The 23,795-nt window shown below is 36.4% G+C and overlaps 1 protein-coding gene across 1 annotated transcript in view; it reads right to left on the bottom strand.

The window, feature by feature from the left end:
- The window catches only part of Thsd7a (thrombospondin type 1 domain containing 7A), a 420,538-nt gene that overhangs the window by 72,996 nt on the left and 323,747 nt on the right, over nucleotides 1-23,795 (bottom strand). The window contains exons 8-11 of the mRNA XM_085840819.1: nucleotides 19,620-19,854; nucleotides 15,923-16,038; nucleotides 8,604-8,736; nucleotides 7,342-7,445 (exon numbers count right to left, since the gene is read on the bottom strand). Coding sequence (XP_085696945.1) covers nucleotides 7,342-7,445; nucleotides 8,604-8,736; nucleotides 15,923-16,038; nucleotides 19,620-19,854 — 588 coding nt within the window. The remainder of the gene's footprint in view (nucleotides 1-7,341; nucleotides 7,446-8,603; nucleotides 8,737-15,922; nucleotides 16,039-19,619; nucleotides 19,855-23,795) is intronic.

The raw sequence follows: 23,795 nt of genomic DNA, 5'->3' as shown, positions 1-23,795 counted from the left end.
AATTGTATCTTATATCTTGGGTATTCTAAGTTTCTGGGCTAATATCCACTTATCAGTGAGAACATATCCTTTGAGTTCTTTTGTGATTGGGTTACCTCACTCAGGATGATGCCCTCCAGGTCCATCCATTTGCCTAGGAATTTCATAAATTCATTCTTTTTAATAGCTGAGTAGTACTCCATTGTGTAAATGTACCACATTTTTTTGTATCCATTCCTCTGTTGAGGGGCATCTGGGTTCTTTCCAGCTTCTGGCTATTATAAATAAGGCTGCTATGAACATAGTGGAGCATGTGTCCTTCTTACAGGTTGGAACATCATCTGGTCATATGCCCAGGAGAGGTATTGCTGGATCCTCCGGTAGTACTATGTCCAATTTTCTTAGGAACCGCCAGACTGATTTCCAGAGTGGTTGTACAAGCTTGCAATCCCACCAACAATGGAGAAGTGTTCCTCTTTCTCCACCTCCTTGCCAGCATTTGCTGTCACCTGAATTTTTGATCTTAGCCATTCTGACTGGTTTGAGGTGGAATCTCAAGGTTGTTTTTATTTGCATTTCCCTGATGATTAAGGATGCTGAACATTTTTTCAGGTGCTTCTCAGCCATTCGGTATTCCTCACCTTTTTAGTTCTTAAGCTGTTAGATATTTTGCTACATTTTCTTCTTCTTTTCTAATTGAAAAAAAATCTATTCTTTTCTCCTGGTATTCCAGTCCCCAAAGGATGTCTGTCTGCCTCAAATACATTGAGAGAAGCCCTAAACAAAGCAGCCAATACATTGCCCTTAAATGTATAGATTTTACATCATGCTCTTTTTCTGTGTTTAAATGAAACTTCTTTTCTCATTGAGTGTAGGGCAATGGTCATCTCTGATTTTTTTCTTCTATTTTCCTGTGGTCATTGTATTTACAGAGTCATGAAATATGAATTACTGCTTTGCCTTGAAATTAAGCCATGTATGCTTTATAATATTTCTTACTATATGATATTATCTATATATTTTTATTCTTTAAATTGTATAGCATGTATTTAGCAAATATTTTTAATACAATCATTAATTATATTGAGTAGTAATCAGGAAATGTACCTTAGCCTTACGGACTGGTATTACCCTGTTTATACAGGTTTTTGAGAAAGTTTAATATAACAGACATACAGACCTGTGAATCAGAATAGGAATTTTAAGACACTGATGAGATGAACTGAATTACATTTCTCTAAAATTCATAGGCTGAGGCAATATTCCCAATATAAGGGAGTCAAGAGATGGAGACTTGGTATCTGAGTTAGATCTGCTCCCAAGAGAATGGTTTCTTATGGTGAGATTGATGTTCTTATAAAATGAGACTGTAGAGAGCTTCCTCTCTGTGATCACATGTATCTGTCTGTCTATCCATCCATCTGTCCATCCATCCGTCTGTCCGTTTGTCTGCCCGCCTGCCCGCCCACCCACCTATCTGTCTGTCTGTCTGTCTGTCTATCTATCTATCTATCTATCTATCTATCTATCTATCTATCTATCTATCTCCCACTTAAGCTACAGGGAAAATATGCGCTGATGCCAGAAACAAAAAAGCCTTCATCAGAAATTTAATCACTTAGCACTTTGACCTTGTGGCATATTGTTATAGTAACCACAACCTACAAGTGATTATGTATTTATTTTATCAAAGTCTTATAAGACTTTTAGAGGAGTACATACTTAGTTTAAAGGAAGCTTCTGTCTCTGCCTGCTAGCGTGTATAGAAGAGAAATTAATGTTTTACTTTCCTAGTGATGTTGAAACTCAAGTCTGAGAAGAACTGGACTATAACAAGACCTTGCAAGAATTGTGCTAAGAGCTGCATATTTATTATGCAAAATGAATCCTTTAATTCCTCTCTATGTAATACATAAGTAAACCAAAAATTAACATCTAGTTGTGATATGATTTATCATTAGAGAAAGGAATTGCAAAGACCTAAAACAGCTATTGCCTTTTGTCTACCATACTGTTTCTATTTTCAGGTTTTATCTTTAACTATTTTTTTTCCTTAAAAAGTTTACTACTAGAGTTAACATGAGTCATTATTGCATTCTGTTATTTCCTACATAATGCTGTGATTTCATTCTTAAGGGGAAGATTTTACTACTATAATAGATTTTAGAGCTGAATCTCTCATAGTGTTAAGTGGGTTTCTTCATTAACGAGCTTAATTTGGAAACTTGAACTACGGACAAGATAGAACTATGTGATGCTATTGATTGAAGTACTACTAGGAGTTGTGACTATAGCAGTGATTATTTACTTCTGAGATTAGATTGGGGCCAGTAATTTGTTTCTGTAAAGCTGAGATAGCAAATAATTTTTGCTTTCTGAGACATTATCTCTTGTAGCTATTCAATTTTGCCATATATCTTGACAGTAGTCACAAGCAATACATAATGAAATACGGATGGCTCTGTTCTAATATAATGTTAACTACAAAGGTATAGGCTATTGACTAGATTTGGTTGATAAACTATAGTTTACTAATCTCTAGTACAGGCAAATCATTTGATAAAGGCCACACAATAAATATATCCATTTTTAGAGTCCTAGTATAGTGTTCAAGGGTAATGGCTATATTTTAATTCCTATAATGAAATTTCTGATGCAAAGAAGGAAATGGTAAAGTTAGTAAATTATAGAAATATTAATTTTAATCTAAACACTTTAGCTTAAAAGAAATAACTAAAAAGTTTAGAATGTAAATAGGCTAGAGAAAAAGGAAATATACTAATCAAAAATATTATTACCATCTTTTTATATAAATACATAGAATATCTTGGAGATCTGAGGTTTCCTATAAAACAACAAATCATTTCATGGAATGTTGGTCAAATAATTATCTACCATTCTGTGCTACCTTTACAGTGACATATCTGTTTCAATCTCAGATTAGGCTCCTCATACTTGGCAAATATACCATGCAAAATTATATAAACAACAACTTCTCAAATTAGCTCTTCTTTCAGAGTTAATTATTTTCACCAATGGAACTATTATGAAGCTGAAAATATTGGCTTAAAGAGTCCATGGTTCAACTTTAACTCGTATTTCTACTATCCATTCTAGTTTCTGCCATGAAGTTCTACAAATATCTTCACATTTTTTAAGGCCAATATCTATTTATTTCTGTCAATTTTCACACTGGATTCTCACCAGAGTCTCTGTTTCTTCAACCTTTTATTGTTCTAACAGCGTCTTAGCCAGAAGCTGGGCCCAAGTGTCCTATCGTTCTAATTTATTCTGCACACGCTGACAGATAAAGCACTGCTTTCCTCAGACCTTGCTCTTTTCACGTATTGAACACAGTCTCAAACACTGATGCTGACATTTATACATCTCCACAAAATCACCCCAGGCTCCAGCTCACATCACCGTGGCCTCAACCAACCCACTTTTCTATGAGCTTATCAATTGCATTTCTTAGCTCAAATACTTAGTTTATAGAATGGATCACACTGTGTGTCCCTCTCTCCTGGATGCTTATGTTAGTAAAAGGGGACAAGCCAAGAATAAGCCTTCCGTACTCTGTTGGCTTCTAATGATCAAATTTGCAATCAATTGCTTTCAGTCTTTAACTCCAATTTGTTGAGTGGGCTTAAATGTTCTCATTTCCCTAAGAAATGCAAGCTCCTTGGTTTCAGTATCACCTACTCTTTCAAACATCCCTGGCTTTTTTTTTGCCCAGACTTCTCAATGCAGTCTCAAATGAATGACTAGCTGGATTAGAAAGTCTGATGTACTAAACAACCCAGAGGTGCCCATTCTACTGACTTTACTGGATAAATTTATGCAACATCACTTCAGCTACTAAAGGAAAGCATTTTATCTATCTATCTATCTATCTATCTATCTATCTATCTATCTATCTATCTATCTATCTATCTATCATCTATCTATTCTTATGCCTGTGACCATATGGTGTCAAAGATAAAGATGGTGAGACACTAAGAAGCTAATTGTGCACAGTTCTGGAGGCAACCATGAATAGAATATCAATGTAAGGAAACTTTTTTTTATTTGTTTGTTTTGTTTGTTTTTTTGTTTCCATGAACAAAAGATACTTCTCTCCATCTCATGCTCTATAGGAACACAAGCTGCAAGGAAAGGAAATATCCATAGACTAGTAAAATAAAGAGAAGAAGTCTGTTGCATTGAAGTTGCTATCCTAAAATTAAACCAGTTGCTATAATGCAACTTTGTCCTCTCTTTGTCTCTGTCTCTGTCTGTCTGTCTGTCTGTCTGTCTGTCTCTCTCTCTCTCTCTCTCTCTCTCTCTCTCTCTCTCTCTCACACACACACACACACACACACACACACACAGAGAGAGAGAGAGAGAGAGAGAGAGAGAGGCAGAGACAGAGAGACAGAGACAGAGGGCAGTGTCAGACTGTGCCAATTTTAGAAAGCATTGTTTAAAGATTCGAGAGGCACCAAACAGGAAGCCTGCAATAGAACACCCAAAAGCCAGGAGAAAGTGGCACTGAGAGAGCCAAAGACAACTTTCTCTTTTGCATAGGAAGTGGGTAAGATTGTGAGATAATAAGAAATAAGTACTTACTAGGACCAGAATAGAACAGTGACTATCAGATTTGGACATGAAAAAGTCAATGACCATTGTAAAAAAATCAGTTTCTATACAGCCAGTGTATCCAAATAGCAAGAGACCACATTCATACTGTTGCTTCTGTGCCCCTGTGACATTCTGTGCAGTCACCGGGGTCATTGACTGCCAGGAAGAAGAAGGAATTATCTTTACACGAGGACAATGTGAGCCCAGTGCTGCAAGGCTTCTATGTTTTCAGCCTCAAATAGAGGAAGTGAATCACTCAAGGTCATGCAGCCTTTAATAGTGGAGTTTTGAATTATGGAGGCACTTCACATGTGTGCCTCTCTCTTTGTCTTAGTTAGGGCTACTATTGCTGTGATGAAATATCATAACCAAAAAGCAACTTGGGGTGGAAAAGCTTTATTTGGGTTATGATTTCTTATCATTTCATCATTGAAGGAATTCAGAATAGGAACTAAAGCAGGGTAGGAGCTGGTGCATAAGTCATGAAGGAATGTTACTTACTGACTTGATTTTCAAGGCTTGCTTAGCCTGCTCTTTTTTACATCCCAGGACCAGTCACCAGTCCAGGAAAGCATGACACACAATAGACCGGGCCCTTCCCACATCAATCAATAATTTTAAAAAGGTTCCACTGTCCTATCTATGGAGGCATTTTCTCAACTGAGTCTCTCTCCTCTCTGATGGCTCTAACTTTGTCAAGTTGACACAAAACTAGGCAGTACAACAATATCCAACAGTTTCTCTAGTGGAAATCTATAAAATATACCTTTCGTATTCTGACCATTGATTGCTGAGTACTATTTGTGGGTGTTTGTATATTAAAATTGAAGGAATCCTACATTTGAAGCATGCATTTTCTTTTCCTCCTACAAGGTGACTAGAGGAGGAAAGGCTGCCTTATGTTTGTGAAATGATTGGAACTGAAGCTTTTATATTCGACTTCCAAACCCACCCATGTCTTGTACCATTTGCAATTCCATGTAGACCCTTGATTGTACATGAATTCACACTTGGCTCAAAGGAGGAGTTGTCAGTGAATGATATGGCATTAATCAATTTCTTGAAGAAAGATTTGCAATGGGAAAAAAAAAACCTGCTCAGTTTTATAATAGCTCCAGCAAGAGTCATTTATCTAAGCTTCATGACGGACACATGATAGACAGATAGGTCAGACTTATGTGGCTGTGAGTAGCTCCAGACATGTAAGCCAAGAATGGCTATCACTTAGATCACACACACACACACAAGCACACACATATGCACGCATGCACACACACAGACACACACAGACACACACAGACACACACAGACACAGACACACACACACACCACACAGACACACACAGATACATAGACACACACAGACACACAGAAACACACACACACACACACACACACACACACACACACACACACACCACACCACACATAACATAGCAGCCAAAGAAAGATCCATCCCTTCAGAGAACTCTCTGTCCTTTGGTAAATATATGCTCCTGATTCTAAATCTATAGCTTTTAAACTGCATGCTTGCTAGAATATGTTCCCATCCTGAGGTGGGCATTCTGTGCTTTTACTTTAACTTTTAATAAATCTGTATTTTCACTATTAGTTCAAGACTATCATCTTGTCCAGTTCACTGCCTAAGACATCAGCTCCTGGCATACCACAGACAACACCCCACATAGCTGAAGATTCCCAATGAAAGTTATGCAAGCAAAACGGAGTCATAAATATTGCCATGCATATAAGTAAATAAGTAATAAACTAAAATTAGTGTTTCAAACTAAGACTTCATTTAAGAACAATTTAAAAATAGATTATTTCTAAAAGAAGTTTTTCTCAAGATTAAAAACTTTATTTTATTACTGTAAAATCTAGAACTCAATGTCAAGTCTACACAAACTTTTGAATCATCATTAAGAAAATAAATACAAATAAGGGAGCACAAACACATCTTTATAGGTTAAAGAAAGGTAGAAGTGTGTTCTATTACACATTAAGCTATATTTCCAATGTTCATATTAACTATTGACAGTTTATATGAACAACAATAATAAAATATTTAAATTCCAAGTATGTCATTTCATATATGGCTATGAACACTACTCTCCAAAGCTTGAGATGTAAAATGTGATAGCTTTCCACCACATACTTCTGCAGGATTCCATGATCTGTAGCACTGTGAACAATCCACAACTCACATACTACTGAAAGCTTTAAGTAAATAAATATTCAACTTAAAATCCAGTATCAATTATGATCAGGGCTTTGGATAGCCTCTGCGTTATTAGAAATGTCACCATTGAGAATTTCAAGAAAGCTATCCAGGTACAGTAGTATATTATATGCATACACAAATGTAATGCATATAAATAAGAATTATGAAATATAGTGATTGTTAAAGTATCCACTAAAGTGCTATGAATCATCATAAATTATAAACACACAAAAGATTTAGTTATATTATGATCTATGTCATAAACGAACCACGCTTCTGATTTTCTTCCACCTATTAATTAGTGAAGAATGCAACAATTATGTGTTTTTGCCAAAGAACAAAATTTCAAGAGCCAAATTTCTGGTTTCTGGTGTTAGGTAAAATAGGTCAAAGCTGTTTCTATCTGCTGTGCTCTATCCAAGCCTGATAGCAATATAAAGGGTAACAAGGCAGCAGTGAAGATAAAAGACAGAATATTGGAGAGATACAAAGCAAGTCAGCACTGCTGTGCTGTCTCCCACCTCTTGCCTGCCGCCCAGGCCCGCAGCCTTCCTGTGCTCCAGGGACATCCTGTTGAATACTCCAAGGAACTAACTGGCACCTGCGCCATTTGTGTGTCTTCCACCTACAGTAGAAGGATAAAATCTCAGTGAGAGGAAGCAGAGATAGCAGGCAAATCATAGAGATAATGTAGTGTCAACAAAAAGCAGGTTATTTACCCACTGTCAGTTTTACCTGAGTTGAATGTAGCCAGTCATTAAACCCTTATAAAAACAACATAATACAGAATTCTTTCTATGGTATTAGAGACAAGACTATATCATTAGCAAGTTCTATAGAAACAGACTCCACAGTGACAGAGGGCTTTTGGATGTCTTATTCATACTACCAAGAGATGCCCCAGCTGGCACCAGAAGTGTTGCATTCCACTAAGTAAATTCCAGGCCTGCCAGGAGTCCCCTGTATATGGCCAGTTGGATGATCACTACAGAGGTAATGGTAAATCACAATATCCCACAACAAAAACAAATTCCAAAAATCAACACATTGGACAAATAATAATGTTTCTAGTATAGACACATAGTAACAATATCTGTCATCTCTGAATTAATAATACATGTATTAAGATGGCAAATTTAACCTAATCTCCACTTAAATAACTATGTTGTGATTATACATTCCATTAATTAATGTCACAGTACATGGCATTTCATTGGTTGTAAGCATTGCAATCATGCACTTCAGCCAGGTTCAATGAGGGAATGTTTATTCATAATACCAAGGAGGCCATATTTCTGCAATACAATTTTGAGATTATGTGTAGCTTCAGTGACTTCAAATTTCCAGGAAGTGAAAACAGACAAATAGGAAATAAACATCTCCCTAGCATTGTAGAGGAACAATATCACTTCCTGAGCCACAGTGCTCACACATAGGAATTCTTTGGTGACAAGGGAGACATTCTTGGTTATTCCCGTGACAAAGATAGTGCTCCGTAAAGAATATGACGTATCTTGTTTTTAAATTCTTTCTGCTTTTTCTTATTTTACAGTCTATATCCGCATAAGGCAGTCTCCCTACCTACTAGCGGCACCTCCACAGTAGGGAAATTGACAAATCTATTTGCCCTATGAGAGGTAACTTGAGAAGTGGAGAAGTTCTAAGAAATACAGGTACAGAATGGTGGCTCCAGTATCCTACTGAGTGGTCAGAAGGAGTACCTGTCTGAAAGATCTAGCCAGGAATTACCAAGTGCCCCACCTACCTCCTTTCCCTCCCTTACCTGTAGCTGTGACATGTGGGAGGAGCTTCACAGGCCTTCTCTTCATATAGTGGGTCTGAGCATTCCTTGCCGCCATTGGCTGGCAGCTGAATGATGACTCGCTGTCGAGACTGCTTCCTGGCTCCAGAGTCTCCTGCGATGAAGCAACGTTTTAACCTCCGTATGTTGCACTGATAACAGAATCTCTCACTACCAATTTGGTGTTGACGAAAATTCTCTGCCTCCAACAACATGTGCTATGACATAACCGAATGAGAGGCCTTATTTCATCTAATCTTTTACTATTTGTCTCTTAGACCACTTATATTGAAAACCCAAGTTACATTTTAAAATGTAAAGAATGAAGAGAAACAGTTCTCTAGTCAGCTGGTCCTTCCACTGTGCATTTGCAAAGTAATTGCTCTTTCATATTACTCTGTCCCCTTGAGAAATAGGACAGATCTAATTAAATCCTTCCTTTTACTGTAAGTTTATCTTATGTCATCTCATGTAGCTGTGTTTGTCACATGGGACACATACACTTGTCATGAATCTTCCTTAGGAGAATATAGTCAATGTTACAGTGCTATTTCTTTGTTATTCTCTTTATTTGAAATGCACAAGCTTATTCCAGCTATTTATTATTCATGTTAAGCACCTACATTCAGGCCACATCTGAGCATTGTGCTCTCAGTAGAGAAACAACAGGAGCTTCCAAAGAAAGGCTTTTTTAGGGAAGTGTCAAAAGTAGCAGAAATTACTGTAAGCAAATAACTCCAAATGATTTCTAAAAATTTGGAGAAGGGTAAGCTTTACCTTCAAGAAAGAAGTTGACAGTATAAATGTATTACTGCCTGAATGATGTTCAAATTTGGTTTTTAGATTATAAGTACAAATAAAGGGTCTATGAGCTTTGATGAACTATATTTTAACTTTCCATATGCATATCTTTTAAAGGCAAGTAGCTTACATAGCACAATTTCTTTTAGAAAAGAATTACATAGAGAATTATGTCAGCAGATAATATAATTCTTTCTGCATTTACATGATTTTGCGAGATTGTTAAGTATTTCATACACAGACTACAGGAAGAGTGGGGCTGTTTTTTCGAGTTTACAACCTTTAATAACTGAAGTTTAATCAGAAAAGAAACAAAACATTTCAAAAGTCATTGTTGTTATGAGATAAAATGATTTGAAAGTGAAAATTTACTCATAAGAGTATCCTTTTTCATGAACTCAAGGTGTCCCTTAATACAATGGCAGGCAAATGATGGGAGCCATGCTTACAGAGGACTCTTGTGCCAGACAGAAAAGTTGATCAGGTCCCAGTAACTCCAAATGACTGTGCCTGAGAAGTCCTTTAAAAGCAGCAACAATAGAGTAGAGAGCTGAGTCTAAATCTAGAACTACTAAGCTAACATTCTTGATAGCTGAGTCTAAATCTAGAACTACTAAGCTAACATTCTTGATAGCTGAGTCTAAATCTAGAACTACTAAGCTAACATTCGTAATAGCTGAGTTTGGGAGTCCTTTTTAAAAGCCTTTCAGAAGCTTGGGATGAACAGTTGGGGAAAGGAAGAAAGTAGATGGCTATGTGCGTCTTGTCCCAATTTAAGCTTCTGTATTAGTGTAAATTGTGAGCACTATTCCCATTGTGTGTGAATCATGTTTATAACGACAATAATTATGTTAATGAATAATTGGAATACTGTAGTTAATGGAGTAGGGAATTGGGGACTGGGATTGCTGGCAACCAGGAATTGACATATTTGGGAACGCTGTTGTGGATGTTTAGTTGTAACAATATAAATTTGAATACCAGCTCTGTATTTTTATAAATTTCATATGATTTCATAGAAGATCTAAGAAATGTCAGTAGTAATTTCTTGTCACTAATACTTCTCTATTGTTTAAAGGACTTCTAATTGCAGGCCCAGGTGATGAACGCCTCTATCTATTCAGAGACAGGAGCATTTTCATTTCTCGTGATGTTTTTCAGAATCCATTGTGCTTATGTTTTTGATTTTGGTCACTGGAATTTCAGAGCTAATTTTCATCTCTATTACAGGAGGCTATATTAACTGTGATTTTCTTTCTCTTCATTCCTTGTGTACTCTCCCACTTTGGTACTTTTTTCCACCTTTTCATTATTTTGAATATTTCTTTTATTTTAGGATATGCTTAGGATCAATATTTTTAAGAAGAGTATGAAAACTAAGTATACTTCTGATTATTTGGTTAGCATCTGAGGAAGGATTCTTTATTTTCTTCCTTCTGTCTCTTCTTCCTGCTCTCTCTTTCTTAGTTTATCTTCTTCATTTGGAAAAAGGTCACCAACTAATGAATCTTTGTTTCCCTGATAATCAAAATATTTAGAGGAAGTCACTCCTAATGCTTTTTAATTTGCATAAGGAAATCAAACACAGGATTAAGGCCAAGGAAACAGGCATTGGCAAACATAATGAGTTCAGCATCAATGGCGGCTTATAAACTGAAGTTCTTAAGCATCAACTTTCCAGATGTCACCTGGTAACTAGTCAAGCATGTTCCACTGTACATGTTGCTTTCTTTTTAACTTGTTTCTACTTTGAAACACATATGTTATCTAACATACAAGTTTGTAATATTCTGCTGGTATCTTTTTTTTTTAATTCAGACTATACATACATTTGTATGTTATAAATCAAAGCTATGGGTATTTTTCTTTTTTAATTGGTGGTACAATGATAAATATTCTATTTATTCTTATTCAACATTCAAAATCTTTTATCTCATGTAGCCATAGGATAAGTGTTGTGTCCTGATTAGACTGGAACACTTCAAAGCTATAGCAGTCAGAGAAAAACGTTAATGGTGTTACACAGGAAATATTATGACATCCATGTTTCTTTTCTGGTGATAGCTAAGTGCCTGCTTGTATGTTCACTTTAGGACTGAATAAGGATATAAACCTTTAACTATAGAATCTATAGGGGAAAAAAGGAAATTTATTTACAACTTCTTATAGATTAGAATAACAAGTTACATCTAGATGTAATTTATATTTTAAAGTACTCATTTTTCAAAATTCATGAATAATTTTTGAAAGTTAACAAGTACACAACCCATTTGAGGACTACTCATGAATTATTTCTGATCTTTGTTGACAGTGTTTTTTTTTTTTTTCTTTAAGGCATATCATGGAATGAGAAATCAATAAAATTTCAAATGACTTGTTTTTTTCTTCCTTGAAATATAACAAAGTTTGTTCCATTTTCTTCAATACTACCTTGTAACTTTACCCCTTAAATTGATTTTAGAAGACAGACTGCTCCAAGTTCTAATAAATACAAAACACATCTAAAATTAGACTTTACCTAAAAATTTATATTCAAAAGAAGTACTCCATTCCAGAATTAGTTATTTTTTATCATTGCCTCTTACTGAACACAAAAGAAATTTTAATTATATGCTTGTTAGTACAATTTCAGTGTCACTTGAATTAGTGTCATTTTATAACAAAATAGTGAAAATGTTAGTCCCAGGCTCTTGTTTTATTTTTCTCACAACAAAGGGCTAGCCCTGTCATCTGTGATCCCAGACTCCGTGTGCACAGTAGTAGACGTCAGCAGGGAAGCAGAAAAAGTTTCTTGAGGCGGACAAAGAATCTTCTACTATTATCTCTCTTTCATTACCCAGCCCCTTTTATTTCTTCAATACACATTTTTTTGGTTATTACTTTTAAATCTAAGAGCCAAGGATTATGATCTTTGAAAATATTTTCTTCTAGAAGACTTAGCATATAACTTTCACTGATATCAGATAGAGCTAGTTTGCTGTCCAAGTGAGTGAGGGAGTCTTTGCCCAGCCAAGTAGATTTCTATCTATTGCATCCATCACTAAATGGAAACCCTTGTTTCCACTGCATTCTTATACAGAAGGGTCATTGTCACTACAGAAGCTTCAAGAAAGAACTGTCACCTAGTGGAATAATTAACTATATATGACCAAGTGATCAACATAATTAAACCCACCATACCTCATATTATAACAACGCAGCTCCCAAGTGTTCCTTCATTATCATTTGGATCCATAGCGCTGTCCACAGATATAACCTATTACCATTTCTCATTTCTCTCTGCCCTCTGACCTTTCTATCCATACATTTATTTGGAATAAACCTGATTTCTCATCTTCAATTTCTTCATTAAAATCTTCAACACTTCCTTTGACAAATGCTGGTTAGTTGTAATTAGTGGTCCCCCCTCTTCATCCTTTCTTCTACCTTTACCATTCTCAAGCTATCCTAAGCTTCTGGCATTAACCTTATCTCCCATTGATCTACCTTGTAGCAGTAGAGTTCAAGATACTTCACAAATTAGTCCCCTTGACATAGCCTTCACTACAATCCTTTCTCTTTCTACCTCAGCTCCACTTTCATTTCCCTTCCCTTGATAGTAACAAGTTCATCCCATTCTAGACACTGCATTGAAAATTATTATGCCTCCATTCACTGCATGGCATTCTCTGTATCATATCAGTTACTTGGTCTTCTGTTAAGGCAGTGTTATAGCCATCTGTACTTCCATATTTTCATGTACAAACATTTTATATACTGACCATTTTCCAACGTGAAAGTTCACCTAATATCTTAATAAAATACTTCAAGTTCGGTGGGGCTGACATATATTTTTATAGTACTTTGTCATGATCTATTGTTGATTTTTTTTACCTCATTTCCATCTTAACTCAACCAATATCAGAAGTATTCATAGCTCTCCTTGGTATCCTATCTCTCTTCTCTTGCATTGTCTTGGAACAGTCTTGACCCTGCTGAAAGCCAATTATTTTTTTTTTAATTTTTTTCACATTAAGGTTGCTAAATATGAATTAAGTTACACTGACATTCATGTCAAGGAATTTCTTTTTAAGTGCATGGCTAAATGATAATTGGATACTGCCTAAACATTCTACCATAGATTATTAGCGTGTTTGTTGTTTCTCAAAGTTACTTCTCTTTACTCTCTACCTTGATTCTTTGACTGAGCCCCATGCTCAGTTATGATTCTTTCTTTCTACAAATAAAAGGATTTGAAAACTAGTAACCTCACACATCTTGTACCTTCAGAATGTGATCTTGTTAACTGCAGAAACCATATATTTGGAAATATTATGTTACTTGGAAAACACTACAGAGTGAAAGATGAATGATTGCTTTTAATGAAGTGTTGAAGCACTGAAAATAATAACCTGATTAAGAAACTCCTAATTATTTATATTCAGTTCAAATTTTCTAAGAAAGTTTTACTCTATTGTGATTAAATGCATTTCCCAGCAATTTCTCAGAAAGACTGCTCCCAACATACCCAACTAAAGGGCTTGCCACACAGTGAGCACAGGCAAGGGTGCCATGCCTATCCTCCAGGAGCAGGTAACTATTATAGCCTAAGCCAAAACCTGAATCCAAACAAACAAACCAACAAACCCACCAGGTGTTACATGTAATGTAATATGGTGTAATGTATAGCCTTCCTCACTGAGGTAAAGAACAGAACCAATGGCATCGGAGTCCACAGACTAAAGAGTAAAGTATGTTACTTGTTAAGGACCAAACCAACAATATCAGATTTTCTGGGACTTTTAGGAAAATAAAGAAATAAGATCTTAAAATCTATTTTTAAAAAATCAGAAAACGGCATTGTTTTTTATAAAATTCATGTTACTAACATTTTTTCTCCTTTCTACAGTTAAATTAATGTTTATTGAACCACTACTCTTTTTGCAAAAGCTAATGTGAGTGGGAGTTATAGTTCACATGTCAGAACAGCTAATGGGCTTGACCTTCAACAGCACACTAACAAAAAAACCCCATGTGCAATGTATCTGTCATTTCAACCCTTGGGAAGTAAGACCAGGAACATGAAAACTCTAAGATCATCTTCACCCAGTTAGTAAGTTCAAGGCCAACATGGAGTAAGTGACTGTCTCCCCAAACAAATAAACAAACAAACAACCACAACAAATACAACAAATTAATGTCAGTCACCCTTTCTCACCCCAAAGCTAAGAGCTTACCAAAAAGAAAAAAGTAAATTAAAAATATCTTCTTGCTCCATTAGCAGCTTAATTTGATGTAATATTTCAATATACTATATAAAACACAAAAATAAATTTCCCAGATGTGGTTATATACACCTCTAATTCCAGAAACTGACCCATTAGGCAGGACGATTCTAAGGACTATGCGAGCCTGCTCTACAGACTGAGGTCCTATCTCACCAGGCACAAACAAAATTCCCCACCCAAACTTATGTCTCAACTATACACAATGATATTTTGCAAAATAATCAATTATGACATTTAGAATATTAAATGGTTTAAAATAAAATTCAGCTAGTTAAAAAGGTCATTAAGCTAGAGATTAACTCTTTTTTTGGTTTTTCGAGACAGGGTTTCTCTGTGTAGCCCTGGCTGTCCTGGAACTCACTTTGTAGACCAGGCTGGCCTCGAACTCAGAAATCCACCTGCCTCTCCTCCCGAGTGCTGGGATTAAAGGCGTGCGCCACCACGCCCGGCTAGAAATGAACTCTTAATTGCAAATCTCCCATGGGAAGCAAGATGCATGAACAGGAGTGTGTTTAGAGAGCACACAGGAAAACAGAAAGCAATGTTATCTTTCACACGGAGAAAATGTGCTGTTACTGTGGCGTAAGTGGGAGGGAAAGTGTGAAAATTCCTCTCAGAGGGAAAGCCAAAGAACCATGTCCTGAAGGGAAATGAAAGATTTATTACGGGATCTTCCTTGATAATAAAAAGTCTTTGCACATCACAAAAGCCAAAAAACCAAACCTGGCAGTGAAGAAAGAGTCTTGGAAATGCCTCATGGCACATTAAGTGTTGGCAGGGAGACAGCTTGGCCATTTTTCTCTTTGCTTTATTCCCATCCCTGGGCCACATAATTGAATCCTTAGCAAACTTGGTCTCAGGCTATTTCTTGCCTGTAAGTAGTTTAGAAGCCATGTGTGCTGGTGGGCACTGGAAACTCTCTTAAAACTTCAGAAGACCAGTATATATTCTTTCAAGATTTATGAAAGATAAGATTTATTAATAAGATCTAGAATCATTTCAATCTGAGGCATATAATGAAAGTTCAAGGGAGTTTTTGGCTAAAAACTTACTGCCTGTCAGGTAGTCTAACATATTATTATTTCTAGGGAGAAATCAGAATGATTTGATGTTCAGGAAAAGCCAGGGCAACAAGGCTCTGTGTAAGAATCACAAACATTGCTCCTCCCGAAGTCAGACATCCTGCTGAATAAGGGCTCTAGGTGAAGAACCTCCATAATCAGTCCTCTGTACCTTCTCTGCATGAAGAGGGACATGGAGTCCAGTCACTGTATGGGGTCATGATACAGTCCTTCCGACAAGGAAGCAAGCAGGGTCTCACTGTTTCAGGCCGAAGGCTTTCAGGACACCTGGAACAAGCAAAGAAATTAGTCAGCCTTTAGCAAGCCACAAAACCAAGTATCGTAATTTCCTTCCAATTTACGTTGCTATATGAATTCCAGTCAGCTCATGAGCTTCTGTTATTCAGCTTTCAAGGCTGCTTTTATGAAGCGCCACTCAGCTAACTTAATTCTCTCCAATGATACCTCCATGAGAGTACTCATACAAATATGTAGACTTAATGACATTCATGCTCTCTAGAAGAAATATAATTTCCTTATCCTTCCCTTAGGATAATCTTTCTACTAGTAAATATGTAGTTTCTAATATACATAATAAAAAATTGTGAGATTTCAAATTACCCATGTTAGGATTCAATTCCTGTATCTGTAGCTAAATATTTCATAACAGGACAAAAACTATCATGACAAATATATCTTAATAACAATTATTAATAGTAGTATTACAATCCTGTGTATGTATGCATGTGTGTGTATAGAATGTATGTGGGCATGGACTTGTGACAGTGGTTAGTTGGTGGTTCTGGAATTGAACATAGCCCATCAAGATTGTTTGCTCTCTCTCTCTCTCTCTCTCTCTCTCTCTCTCTCTCTCTCTCTCTCTCTCTGTGTGTGTGTGTGTGTGTGTGTGTGTGTGTCTCCCTCTCTCTTCCCCTCTCTCTCATTCTTTTTTTTTTATTTTCATTTTTTGTGGCAGGATCCTTCTATGTAGTGCTGGCTGACCAGAAACTCACTATGAACTAGGTTGGCCTCAAACTCAGAGATCCACCTGCCTCTGCTTCCTAAGTGCCTAGATTACAGGTGTCTGCCGTCAGACTCAGTTGCATATCAGTCACCTTTAAAGAACTAAATTGTGAGTTAGTAAAATAGTTAACACCATTTGTTTCAAATGATTTTTATAGCATTTACTGACACTTCATTTTCAACATATTTTGTAATTAGTTGCCTACATGTCCTTCCTCACACACAGATATGATGCTCTTTTCTATCGTAAAAATTTGAGTCTTTAGAACACTGGGCAGGAAAAATATTTAAGTATGAATCACAGAAATTGATGTGATTTTACAATTAAGAATTTTATAAGACTGGACTTATAATTTAATTTAAAAACATTCAAAGAATTCTTTTGGGATTATGGAGCCACTGGTCAGTAATTATCATTGAAAGCAATTCTTTTAAATGAGGCATTTTATAACTTTAACAACGGGAGGCCATTACTCAACTGCCGCCTCTTCAAATATGTAGCCCGAAATAAATCAATGAAATTTACAGTGTTGTCATTGACCCTCCACATATTCTTTTAGTTTGGAAATGGCCACAGCAAGATACTTGGCTAACTGTGGAGAGCAAAATTACCAACAACAAAGTCACCAAATGAACACATGAAGATAAATTATACAGCCTAGACTGCATCCAATAAAATGAATTCCGACTTCCTTCGGTGAGGCAATTGTTTCAGTCAACATGCTGCCGTCCCCGGGAACTGTTTGTATTTAGCATGTGTGGTTTAAATCAAAGAATTGATTCCTCCCCCTCCCAATCTTACTCAAGGTCAAATTAAACAGATGCGATGGGAGTTGAAGTTTGTTACTTGGGAGGATAGATAAGATCAATAGCATTGATTTTGCCATCTCCCAGTAATCTATTTTATTAAGAAGAGTTTAAAACAAGGTTCCTATTTGCATTTCTGTTTCAAATGGTTTCATTGGAAAGCATTCACTGAATTTAACCTAGGACTTAAGGAGAAGGGCAATAACATTCTCTTTTGAACTTAAATATGTTTGATTTAATTTCCTACCGTTTTAAGGGCAAAGGAAACCGACATGATCTAACAAATCAATGGATGCATCTAGATCATTGAAAAACAGCTGTAGCCACATCGTAAGTTTTTGCTGGATTACTGTGGTTGTCTGATATGATGCATCAGGACACACATCTTACTGCATGACCTCATGAGACTAGATCCATCAGATCTTTTACACAGAGGTCCTTGGTCACATATACACCCTTAACCCCGGAACAGTATTTTATTTTGTAGTAGCTCTAAGTTGCAACTTTGGAAAGGCCTGCAAACAGATAGAGGAAGCCTTCACAAATCAGTATAACATTGCTCATTCTGGTCGAGTGAGCAGCACTTCTATCTCTGTTCTAATCTCAGCAAGATCCAGGCTCCTCCAGACATGGAACTTTTACCCCCGCTGCTGTTAGCACCATTGTATTTTAGTGCATTGCAAATTAATTTCCTGAGTCAAATTAATAACAACCTGGGTATAATTTCCATTAACATATTGATTTGGGGGTTACAAGATGAAGTGTGAAGAATGGTCTCTTTGGTATACATTTTCTAATATGTTCTGAAATATCAAATGACATAAATAACTACACCATGAAGCTAAACATCTCTAATAACTGGAATGCTAGCCAGATAAAAGTGCTTAATGGGTCTCTTGTTTATAACCGCTGGAGTTTTCCATATGTCAGATAAATAATTCTCATCCCCTTGGAAAATTTCCTAAAACAAAACTTAAAGTCTTGTCTCTGGAAAAGTGCAGATAGGGAGAAGGGTATGCAATGGAATTGTGAAGTTGCTAAAAGAGGATAAGAAGAAGAGAGAGTAACCTGGATGCTTTGTATGTATCCACAACATTGCCGAAGAGCTAAAGGCTCTGAAGAACATACCATTTCATTATATAATCTTTTCAGTTGACTTTGAAAATCAAAGCTAATAATTTGGGAAACACAAGGCCATAGTGAGAACTATGCCAAACATGTTGGTTCTACTGTTTATGTTCCATATGGTTAAGGACATTTGAATTACTAAGAAAGCTATGTTGTTTAAAAAATTAAATAGCATGTCCCCCTGAAATGAGTATTTTTTTTTTAGAAAATATCTTAATTTTTCTATAAGAATTGATTATCATCCTCTTTATATCATTACTCATTTTTTGCTTATCATTAGCATAAGGCACTCTTAACACCTCAAGTCTGTTTCTTTTTTTCCTTGTTACCATCTTCTTAACCCATAAGAAACTGATGAATTTTCTACTAATTATAACAGCTATCTTGTCCCAAGTTTCTCTATTAAAAGTAAACAGTTACTGGTTTTACCACAGAAAAATATGTTTGGCCTTACTATCAATGCTATAGTATTGTGTGAGCAAATGGAAGTCAGATCATAAGATGGCTTTTACTCAGTTAAATAGATTGTCAACCTCCAAGCCTAGGGATATACAGTAGGTCACAGATCACCTCCACAGCTAGGACTTTGTTTCCTGTCATTATTGATCAGACAAGCCTAGAGCAAGCACCTCTTTCTTTACCTCAATAGCTTAATAAAAGCAGACTGTGCTACAAGAGAATTGGAAGTGGTGATCAGATAGAAAGGTTTCTACAGAATTTATGGATCCTAGGTACAAGACTCAGAAGTAGTTACAGCTTTATCAGCAACTAACACTGAAAGCAAACATATCTTATTATGAGGAAAAGTATGACAAGCACCAGAAAACTCCATTTAATGAAGCAAGCAGAGGCCAGCCAGTCCTCTGTGTGGCTAACTGCAAGATTTACTACTGTCATTCTCAAGTCCTTACTTCTTAGGTCCCACTTGGCCCACGTTGACTCGCACACAGATGACTTTTCGTGTCTGCATGCCCACAGAACATGAGGCCTCCCCATTCCATGTTGTGGTCGTATTGAAGGATGACACCGATGTGTCCTCTATACACTGACCCCAGGGACCAGTCTGCCAGTGGTACACAGTGCAAGGATGCTCATTGCAGCTGCGCACCTCTTGCAAAGCACTGATGTTAGGGCAGCGAATTCCACCTACAAAAGTGACAATGACAACAGATTAGATGGAAAGCCAACAGGAACTTCATCATTCTTTGTTCCCCCAGGAATTTGCATGGCTGATAACAATGATGATTACCACTTAGTAGGCCCATAGCATGGAACCAGAACTCTACTTCAAAAGGGCAAACTACTCTTTTGCAGGCTCTAGCATAAAATACAAAGCATACAGAATATATATTAGATAGTGAAGAAAATCCAGGACATTAAGGAGAAGCCATTGTTCTTGAAAGAAACCCAACATCAGGTGCTAGGAAACCCATAGTATTGTTAACCACAAGCAGCAGACAACTTCAAGCCATGGATAAGAATGTCTGAATGAGTTTGCAAGTATCATTTTCTAAACTGAAAGTCATAATCTAAAGTTTTAAATACTGCTTGCTTGAATGTATTAGTGTTTAGGGTGGTAGCAAGTGAGTCTGTTAAAACTGGGTAAGAGCTTAGGGTCTTCTGGAGTATTAATAAAAATTGATAAGGTAGTAATATTTGTTCAAATTTATGATGTCATTGGCTGTTCAGTTCACCTTCACTTTATATATTCCAAAGGAAAAAATGGTTTAAAATTAAAGTACCAAACGATACTTTCTGCTTAAGGCTAATTTTTGCATAATTATTTAAACAGCTTTCTATGACTTAAATCCATCTTTGTTTTGTATTATACTTTTGAAAATTGTACAAGAAAAGATAGTTTTAAACTTCTCTATTCAGAGAATAGAGAAGTTTAAGATTCCTTGAGTCAGTTTGAACTCATTCACATTAAAATTTGTATTCTCTATAAGTATCATCATTTGTGACACCAAAGGTATTGGCAATAGCGGATAGTTTTAATTAAAATTATTATATATTTATTTGTGTGTTTGCATGTTTGAGGGTATCAGGAAGGGACATGCACATGCCATAGCATAGGCCAAAGGCAACATCAGGGAATTCAGTCCTCTTTTTCACCATATGGGGCCCAGATTGAAGTCAGGTCATCAGACTTGGGGGCAAGTGCCTTACCCACTTAGACATCTTATATACCTAACGTATTTTATAAAGATATATCCTAGGATCTGGAGAGATATTTCAGCCATTAAGAGCATATATTGAGATCCAAATTTGGTTCTCAGTTCCTATATCAAGAGGCTCACACCTGCCTATAACTCCAGCTCCAGGGGATCTAGTGCTTTAGGACAGCACTCAAATGTTAACCACCTGCCCCAGCCCATACATATAACAAATAAAAAAGCTGTCTATTGTAATTGACAGAATTCTCTTCTAGGATACTAATGCCTGCCTGTAGATTTTGATGCGGTTACATTCTTTTCCTGTTAGTCCCCAGGAAAGGAATACATGACCTTCTTCACGTGCTAGGCAAGGCTTCTATCATGGAGACAGATCCCCAGTCCTATTGGATTTTTAATGACACCACAGGATATATTAAAACCCTTAATCAAATAACTAGCATTTGCTTTTTCCTCAAGTATTATTTAGCTGGTTTTGATTGCATCCCCTTTCACATATTTGAGACTATTATTTACAGTTAGAACAGCAATGCTCACTATCACTATAAGTGGTGGCAAGTATGTCATAATTTTTGCTTTGCTGATGCATTTCAAGAATGCATTCAAGGTACAAAGAAATAGTGCTGAGGATGTTAAAGGTATGATAGACACATCTTTAATTAGTGGACTGTGGTGAGAAGGTTAACATTCTGAATTCATTTATGTGTCAACCCTATGGTATGAACTCGAGAGGTGGAGTCTTAATCTGAATTTACAACTGTCACATGAATAAAAATTATTGGGTATGTAAATGCAAGCATTTGAAATGATGTGGCCACTGTATTAATAAGCAATTTAGGAAGATCATATATTCTTTTAACGTATTATTAAAGGCGGGGCTTAGTGAATTTCATTACTCATTTCATTGATGATTTGATTCTAGTGGCAACAACAGAGATGCTCTCCAGGGATGACAAAGCTATATTTGCAAACTTCCCTCTGATCAGAAGTTTAATCAATTGGCAGTTTGTTAATAACAATTTAGAGTCATTTATGCACTGTTGAATGTGGTTTCAACATCAGACTTGCCTGTTCTGAACATTTTCATTAGTGTCCCTTCTTCACGAAGGTGAAGACATCTGTCACATGTTATGTGCTGTCTGCTATCATACAGCTGGGTGACCTTGGCAGCCCAGGGAAGTAAGTTTAGGAGTTGAATACACTGAATTCTGAACCGTGCTAGTTGGATTGGGGAGAAGAAATAAGTGAGCATGCCTAGAGAGCCTTCCTCTGGGTGCTAGATGTATGCAACATTAACAAATGCACATAATCATACAGATATTATTATATGCTATATAATCATACAATGATTATATACACTTATTTAACAGTTTCTTCATATGCAATCGTAAAATTGCTGATCAAACATTAAATTTCTGTACCTACACTGTTTTCTTTATAAGAATAAGTATCCTGTTGAAACTGATTTTAAAGTTCTAAATTGCTTTTGACACTTGAATTGACTGGTTGGCTTTGTAGGAAAAATGATAAGAGAAAAAAAAATAAACTTCTACACCATCAGCATATGTCGAGAAACTGCAAGATAGCTTGTTAAGTTTATAGACATAAAGGCTATTTATTTTCTTGCCCTAATCCACATTAAAGCCACATCAGCAGTTTGAATCTGATGTAGGATCCTGGCACAGATAAGCCCCAGTGTGGTCTTAATTATTATAATATTGCAAGTTTGAAAGTCTAGTTTGGAGAAGCAGTCATTGTAGCATCACTTCATTGGTTGGGGAACAATTTTATGTTAGAAAAACTGATAAATATAATGTTGAAGATATCTATTATTTATGGGAAGATATAATATTCCCTTTGGGAGCATTTCCACAGCCATGGAAAGTTATAAAATGTGAACTATGACAAAATTAGCAATAAGTGTGAAAACGTCCTCTTATGTGTAAAATGCTTTACACTCAAACTGCTACTTAGATCTTCTATCATTGTGGCAACAGGAAAGACTTTACTGGACATGAAAGAAATTCCATTCCATAAATAAACATTTAGAGAGGAGGTGGAAGGAGCTGCGAGAGGCAAAGGTTGAGAAAAATCTATTTTCAATAAAAGGGAAGAAACAAACTTTTGTGTACATATAAATGTGCCAGCTCTTAGATAAAACTGCTATATTAAAACCAGATGCACTGGGCTAGGAAGATGACTCAAAAAATACAGATACTTGCAGTTAATGTGAGGGCTTGAATTCAAATTACAGAATTGATATGAAATACTGTGTTTGGCTGCATGATTCAGCAACTTCAGCATTGTGAGGCAAGAAACTGAGATAAGAGGGTGGCTAGGTGGCTAGGCCAGGCCACCAGCCCAGACCCAGTTTTATGAAAAGACCACCACAATCATATAAAAATAGTGATAATGCAGGAGACTTGACATCTTCTTTAGGTTTCCATATACATGCATAGCCTCACACATCCACATAACCCCCCCCCCCACACACACACACATCTGCTTTATATACACAGAAAAAAATCAAGTTATGTGCAAATACCCGTGTACATATAACACACACATATGCTCTATATACACAGAAAACAATCAGACTATATCAAATAAAGCATAACTATTCTTACCCACAGCAGCCTTGCAAAAGCTTTTTATAACACACATTGTCAGTCATGGAATTGCTGTTTGTGGTATTGATGTATTTACAACTGATAGGATAGATTTAAAAAGAGCCCTATATAATATGGTAACTGGATATCTACATGTGGAATATAATGTACAACATTTAAGTGTGGTGCTTCATGGGACACCAGAGGGATTAGAAGTAGTTCACTACAGTCAAGGATTTTGTGATTGGTGAGGAAGAGAAGCAGGAGGGGTAGAGTGAGTGAGACAAACATACACGAGAGGAGC

This window comes from Mus caroli, unplaced genomic scaffold (assembly GCF_978045245.1).
Source record: "Mus caroli unplaced genomic scaffold, Mus_caroli_1 scaffold_7, whole genome shotgun sequence".
NCBI classification, from domain to species: domain Eukaryota; kingdom Metazoa; phylum Chordata; class Mammalia; order Rodentia; family Muridae; genus Mus; species Mus caroli.
The sequence above is the reverse complement of the archived record's forward strand: the minus strand, read 5'-3'. Positions and strand labels throughout refer to the sequence as shown.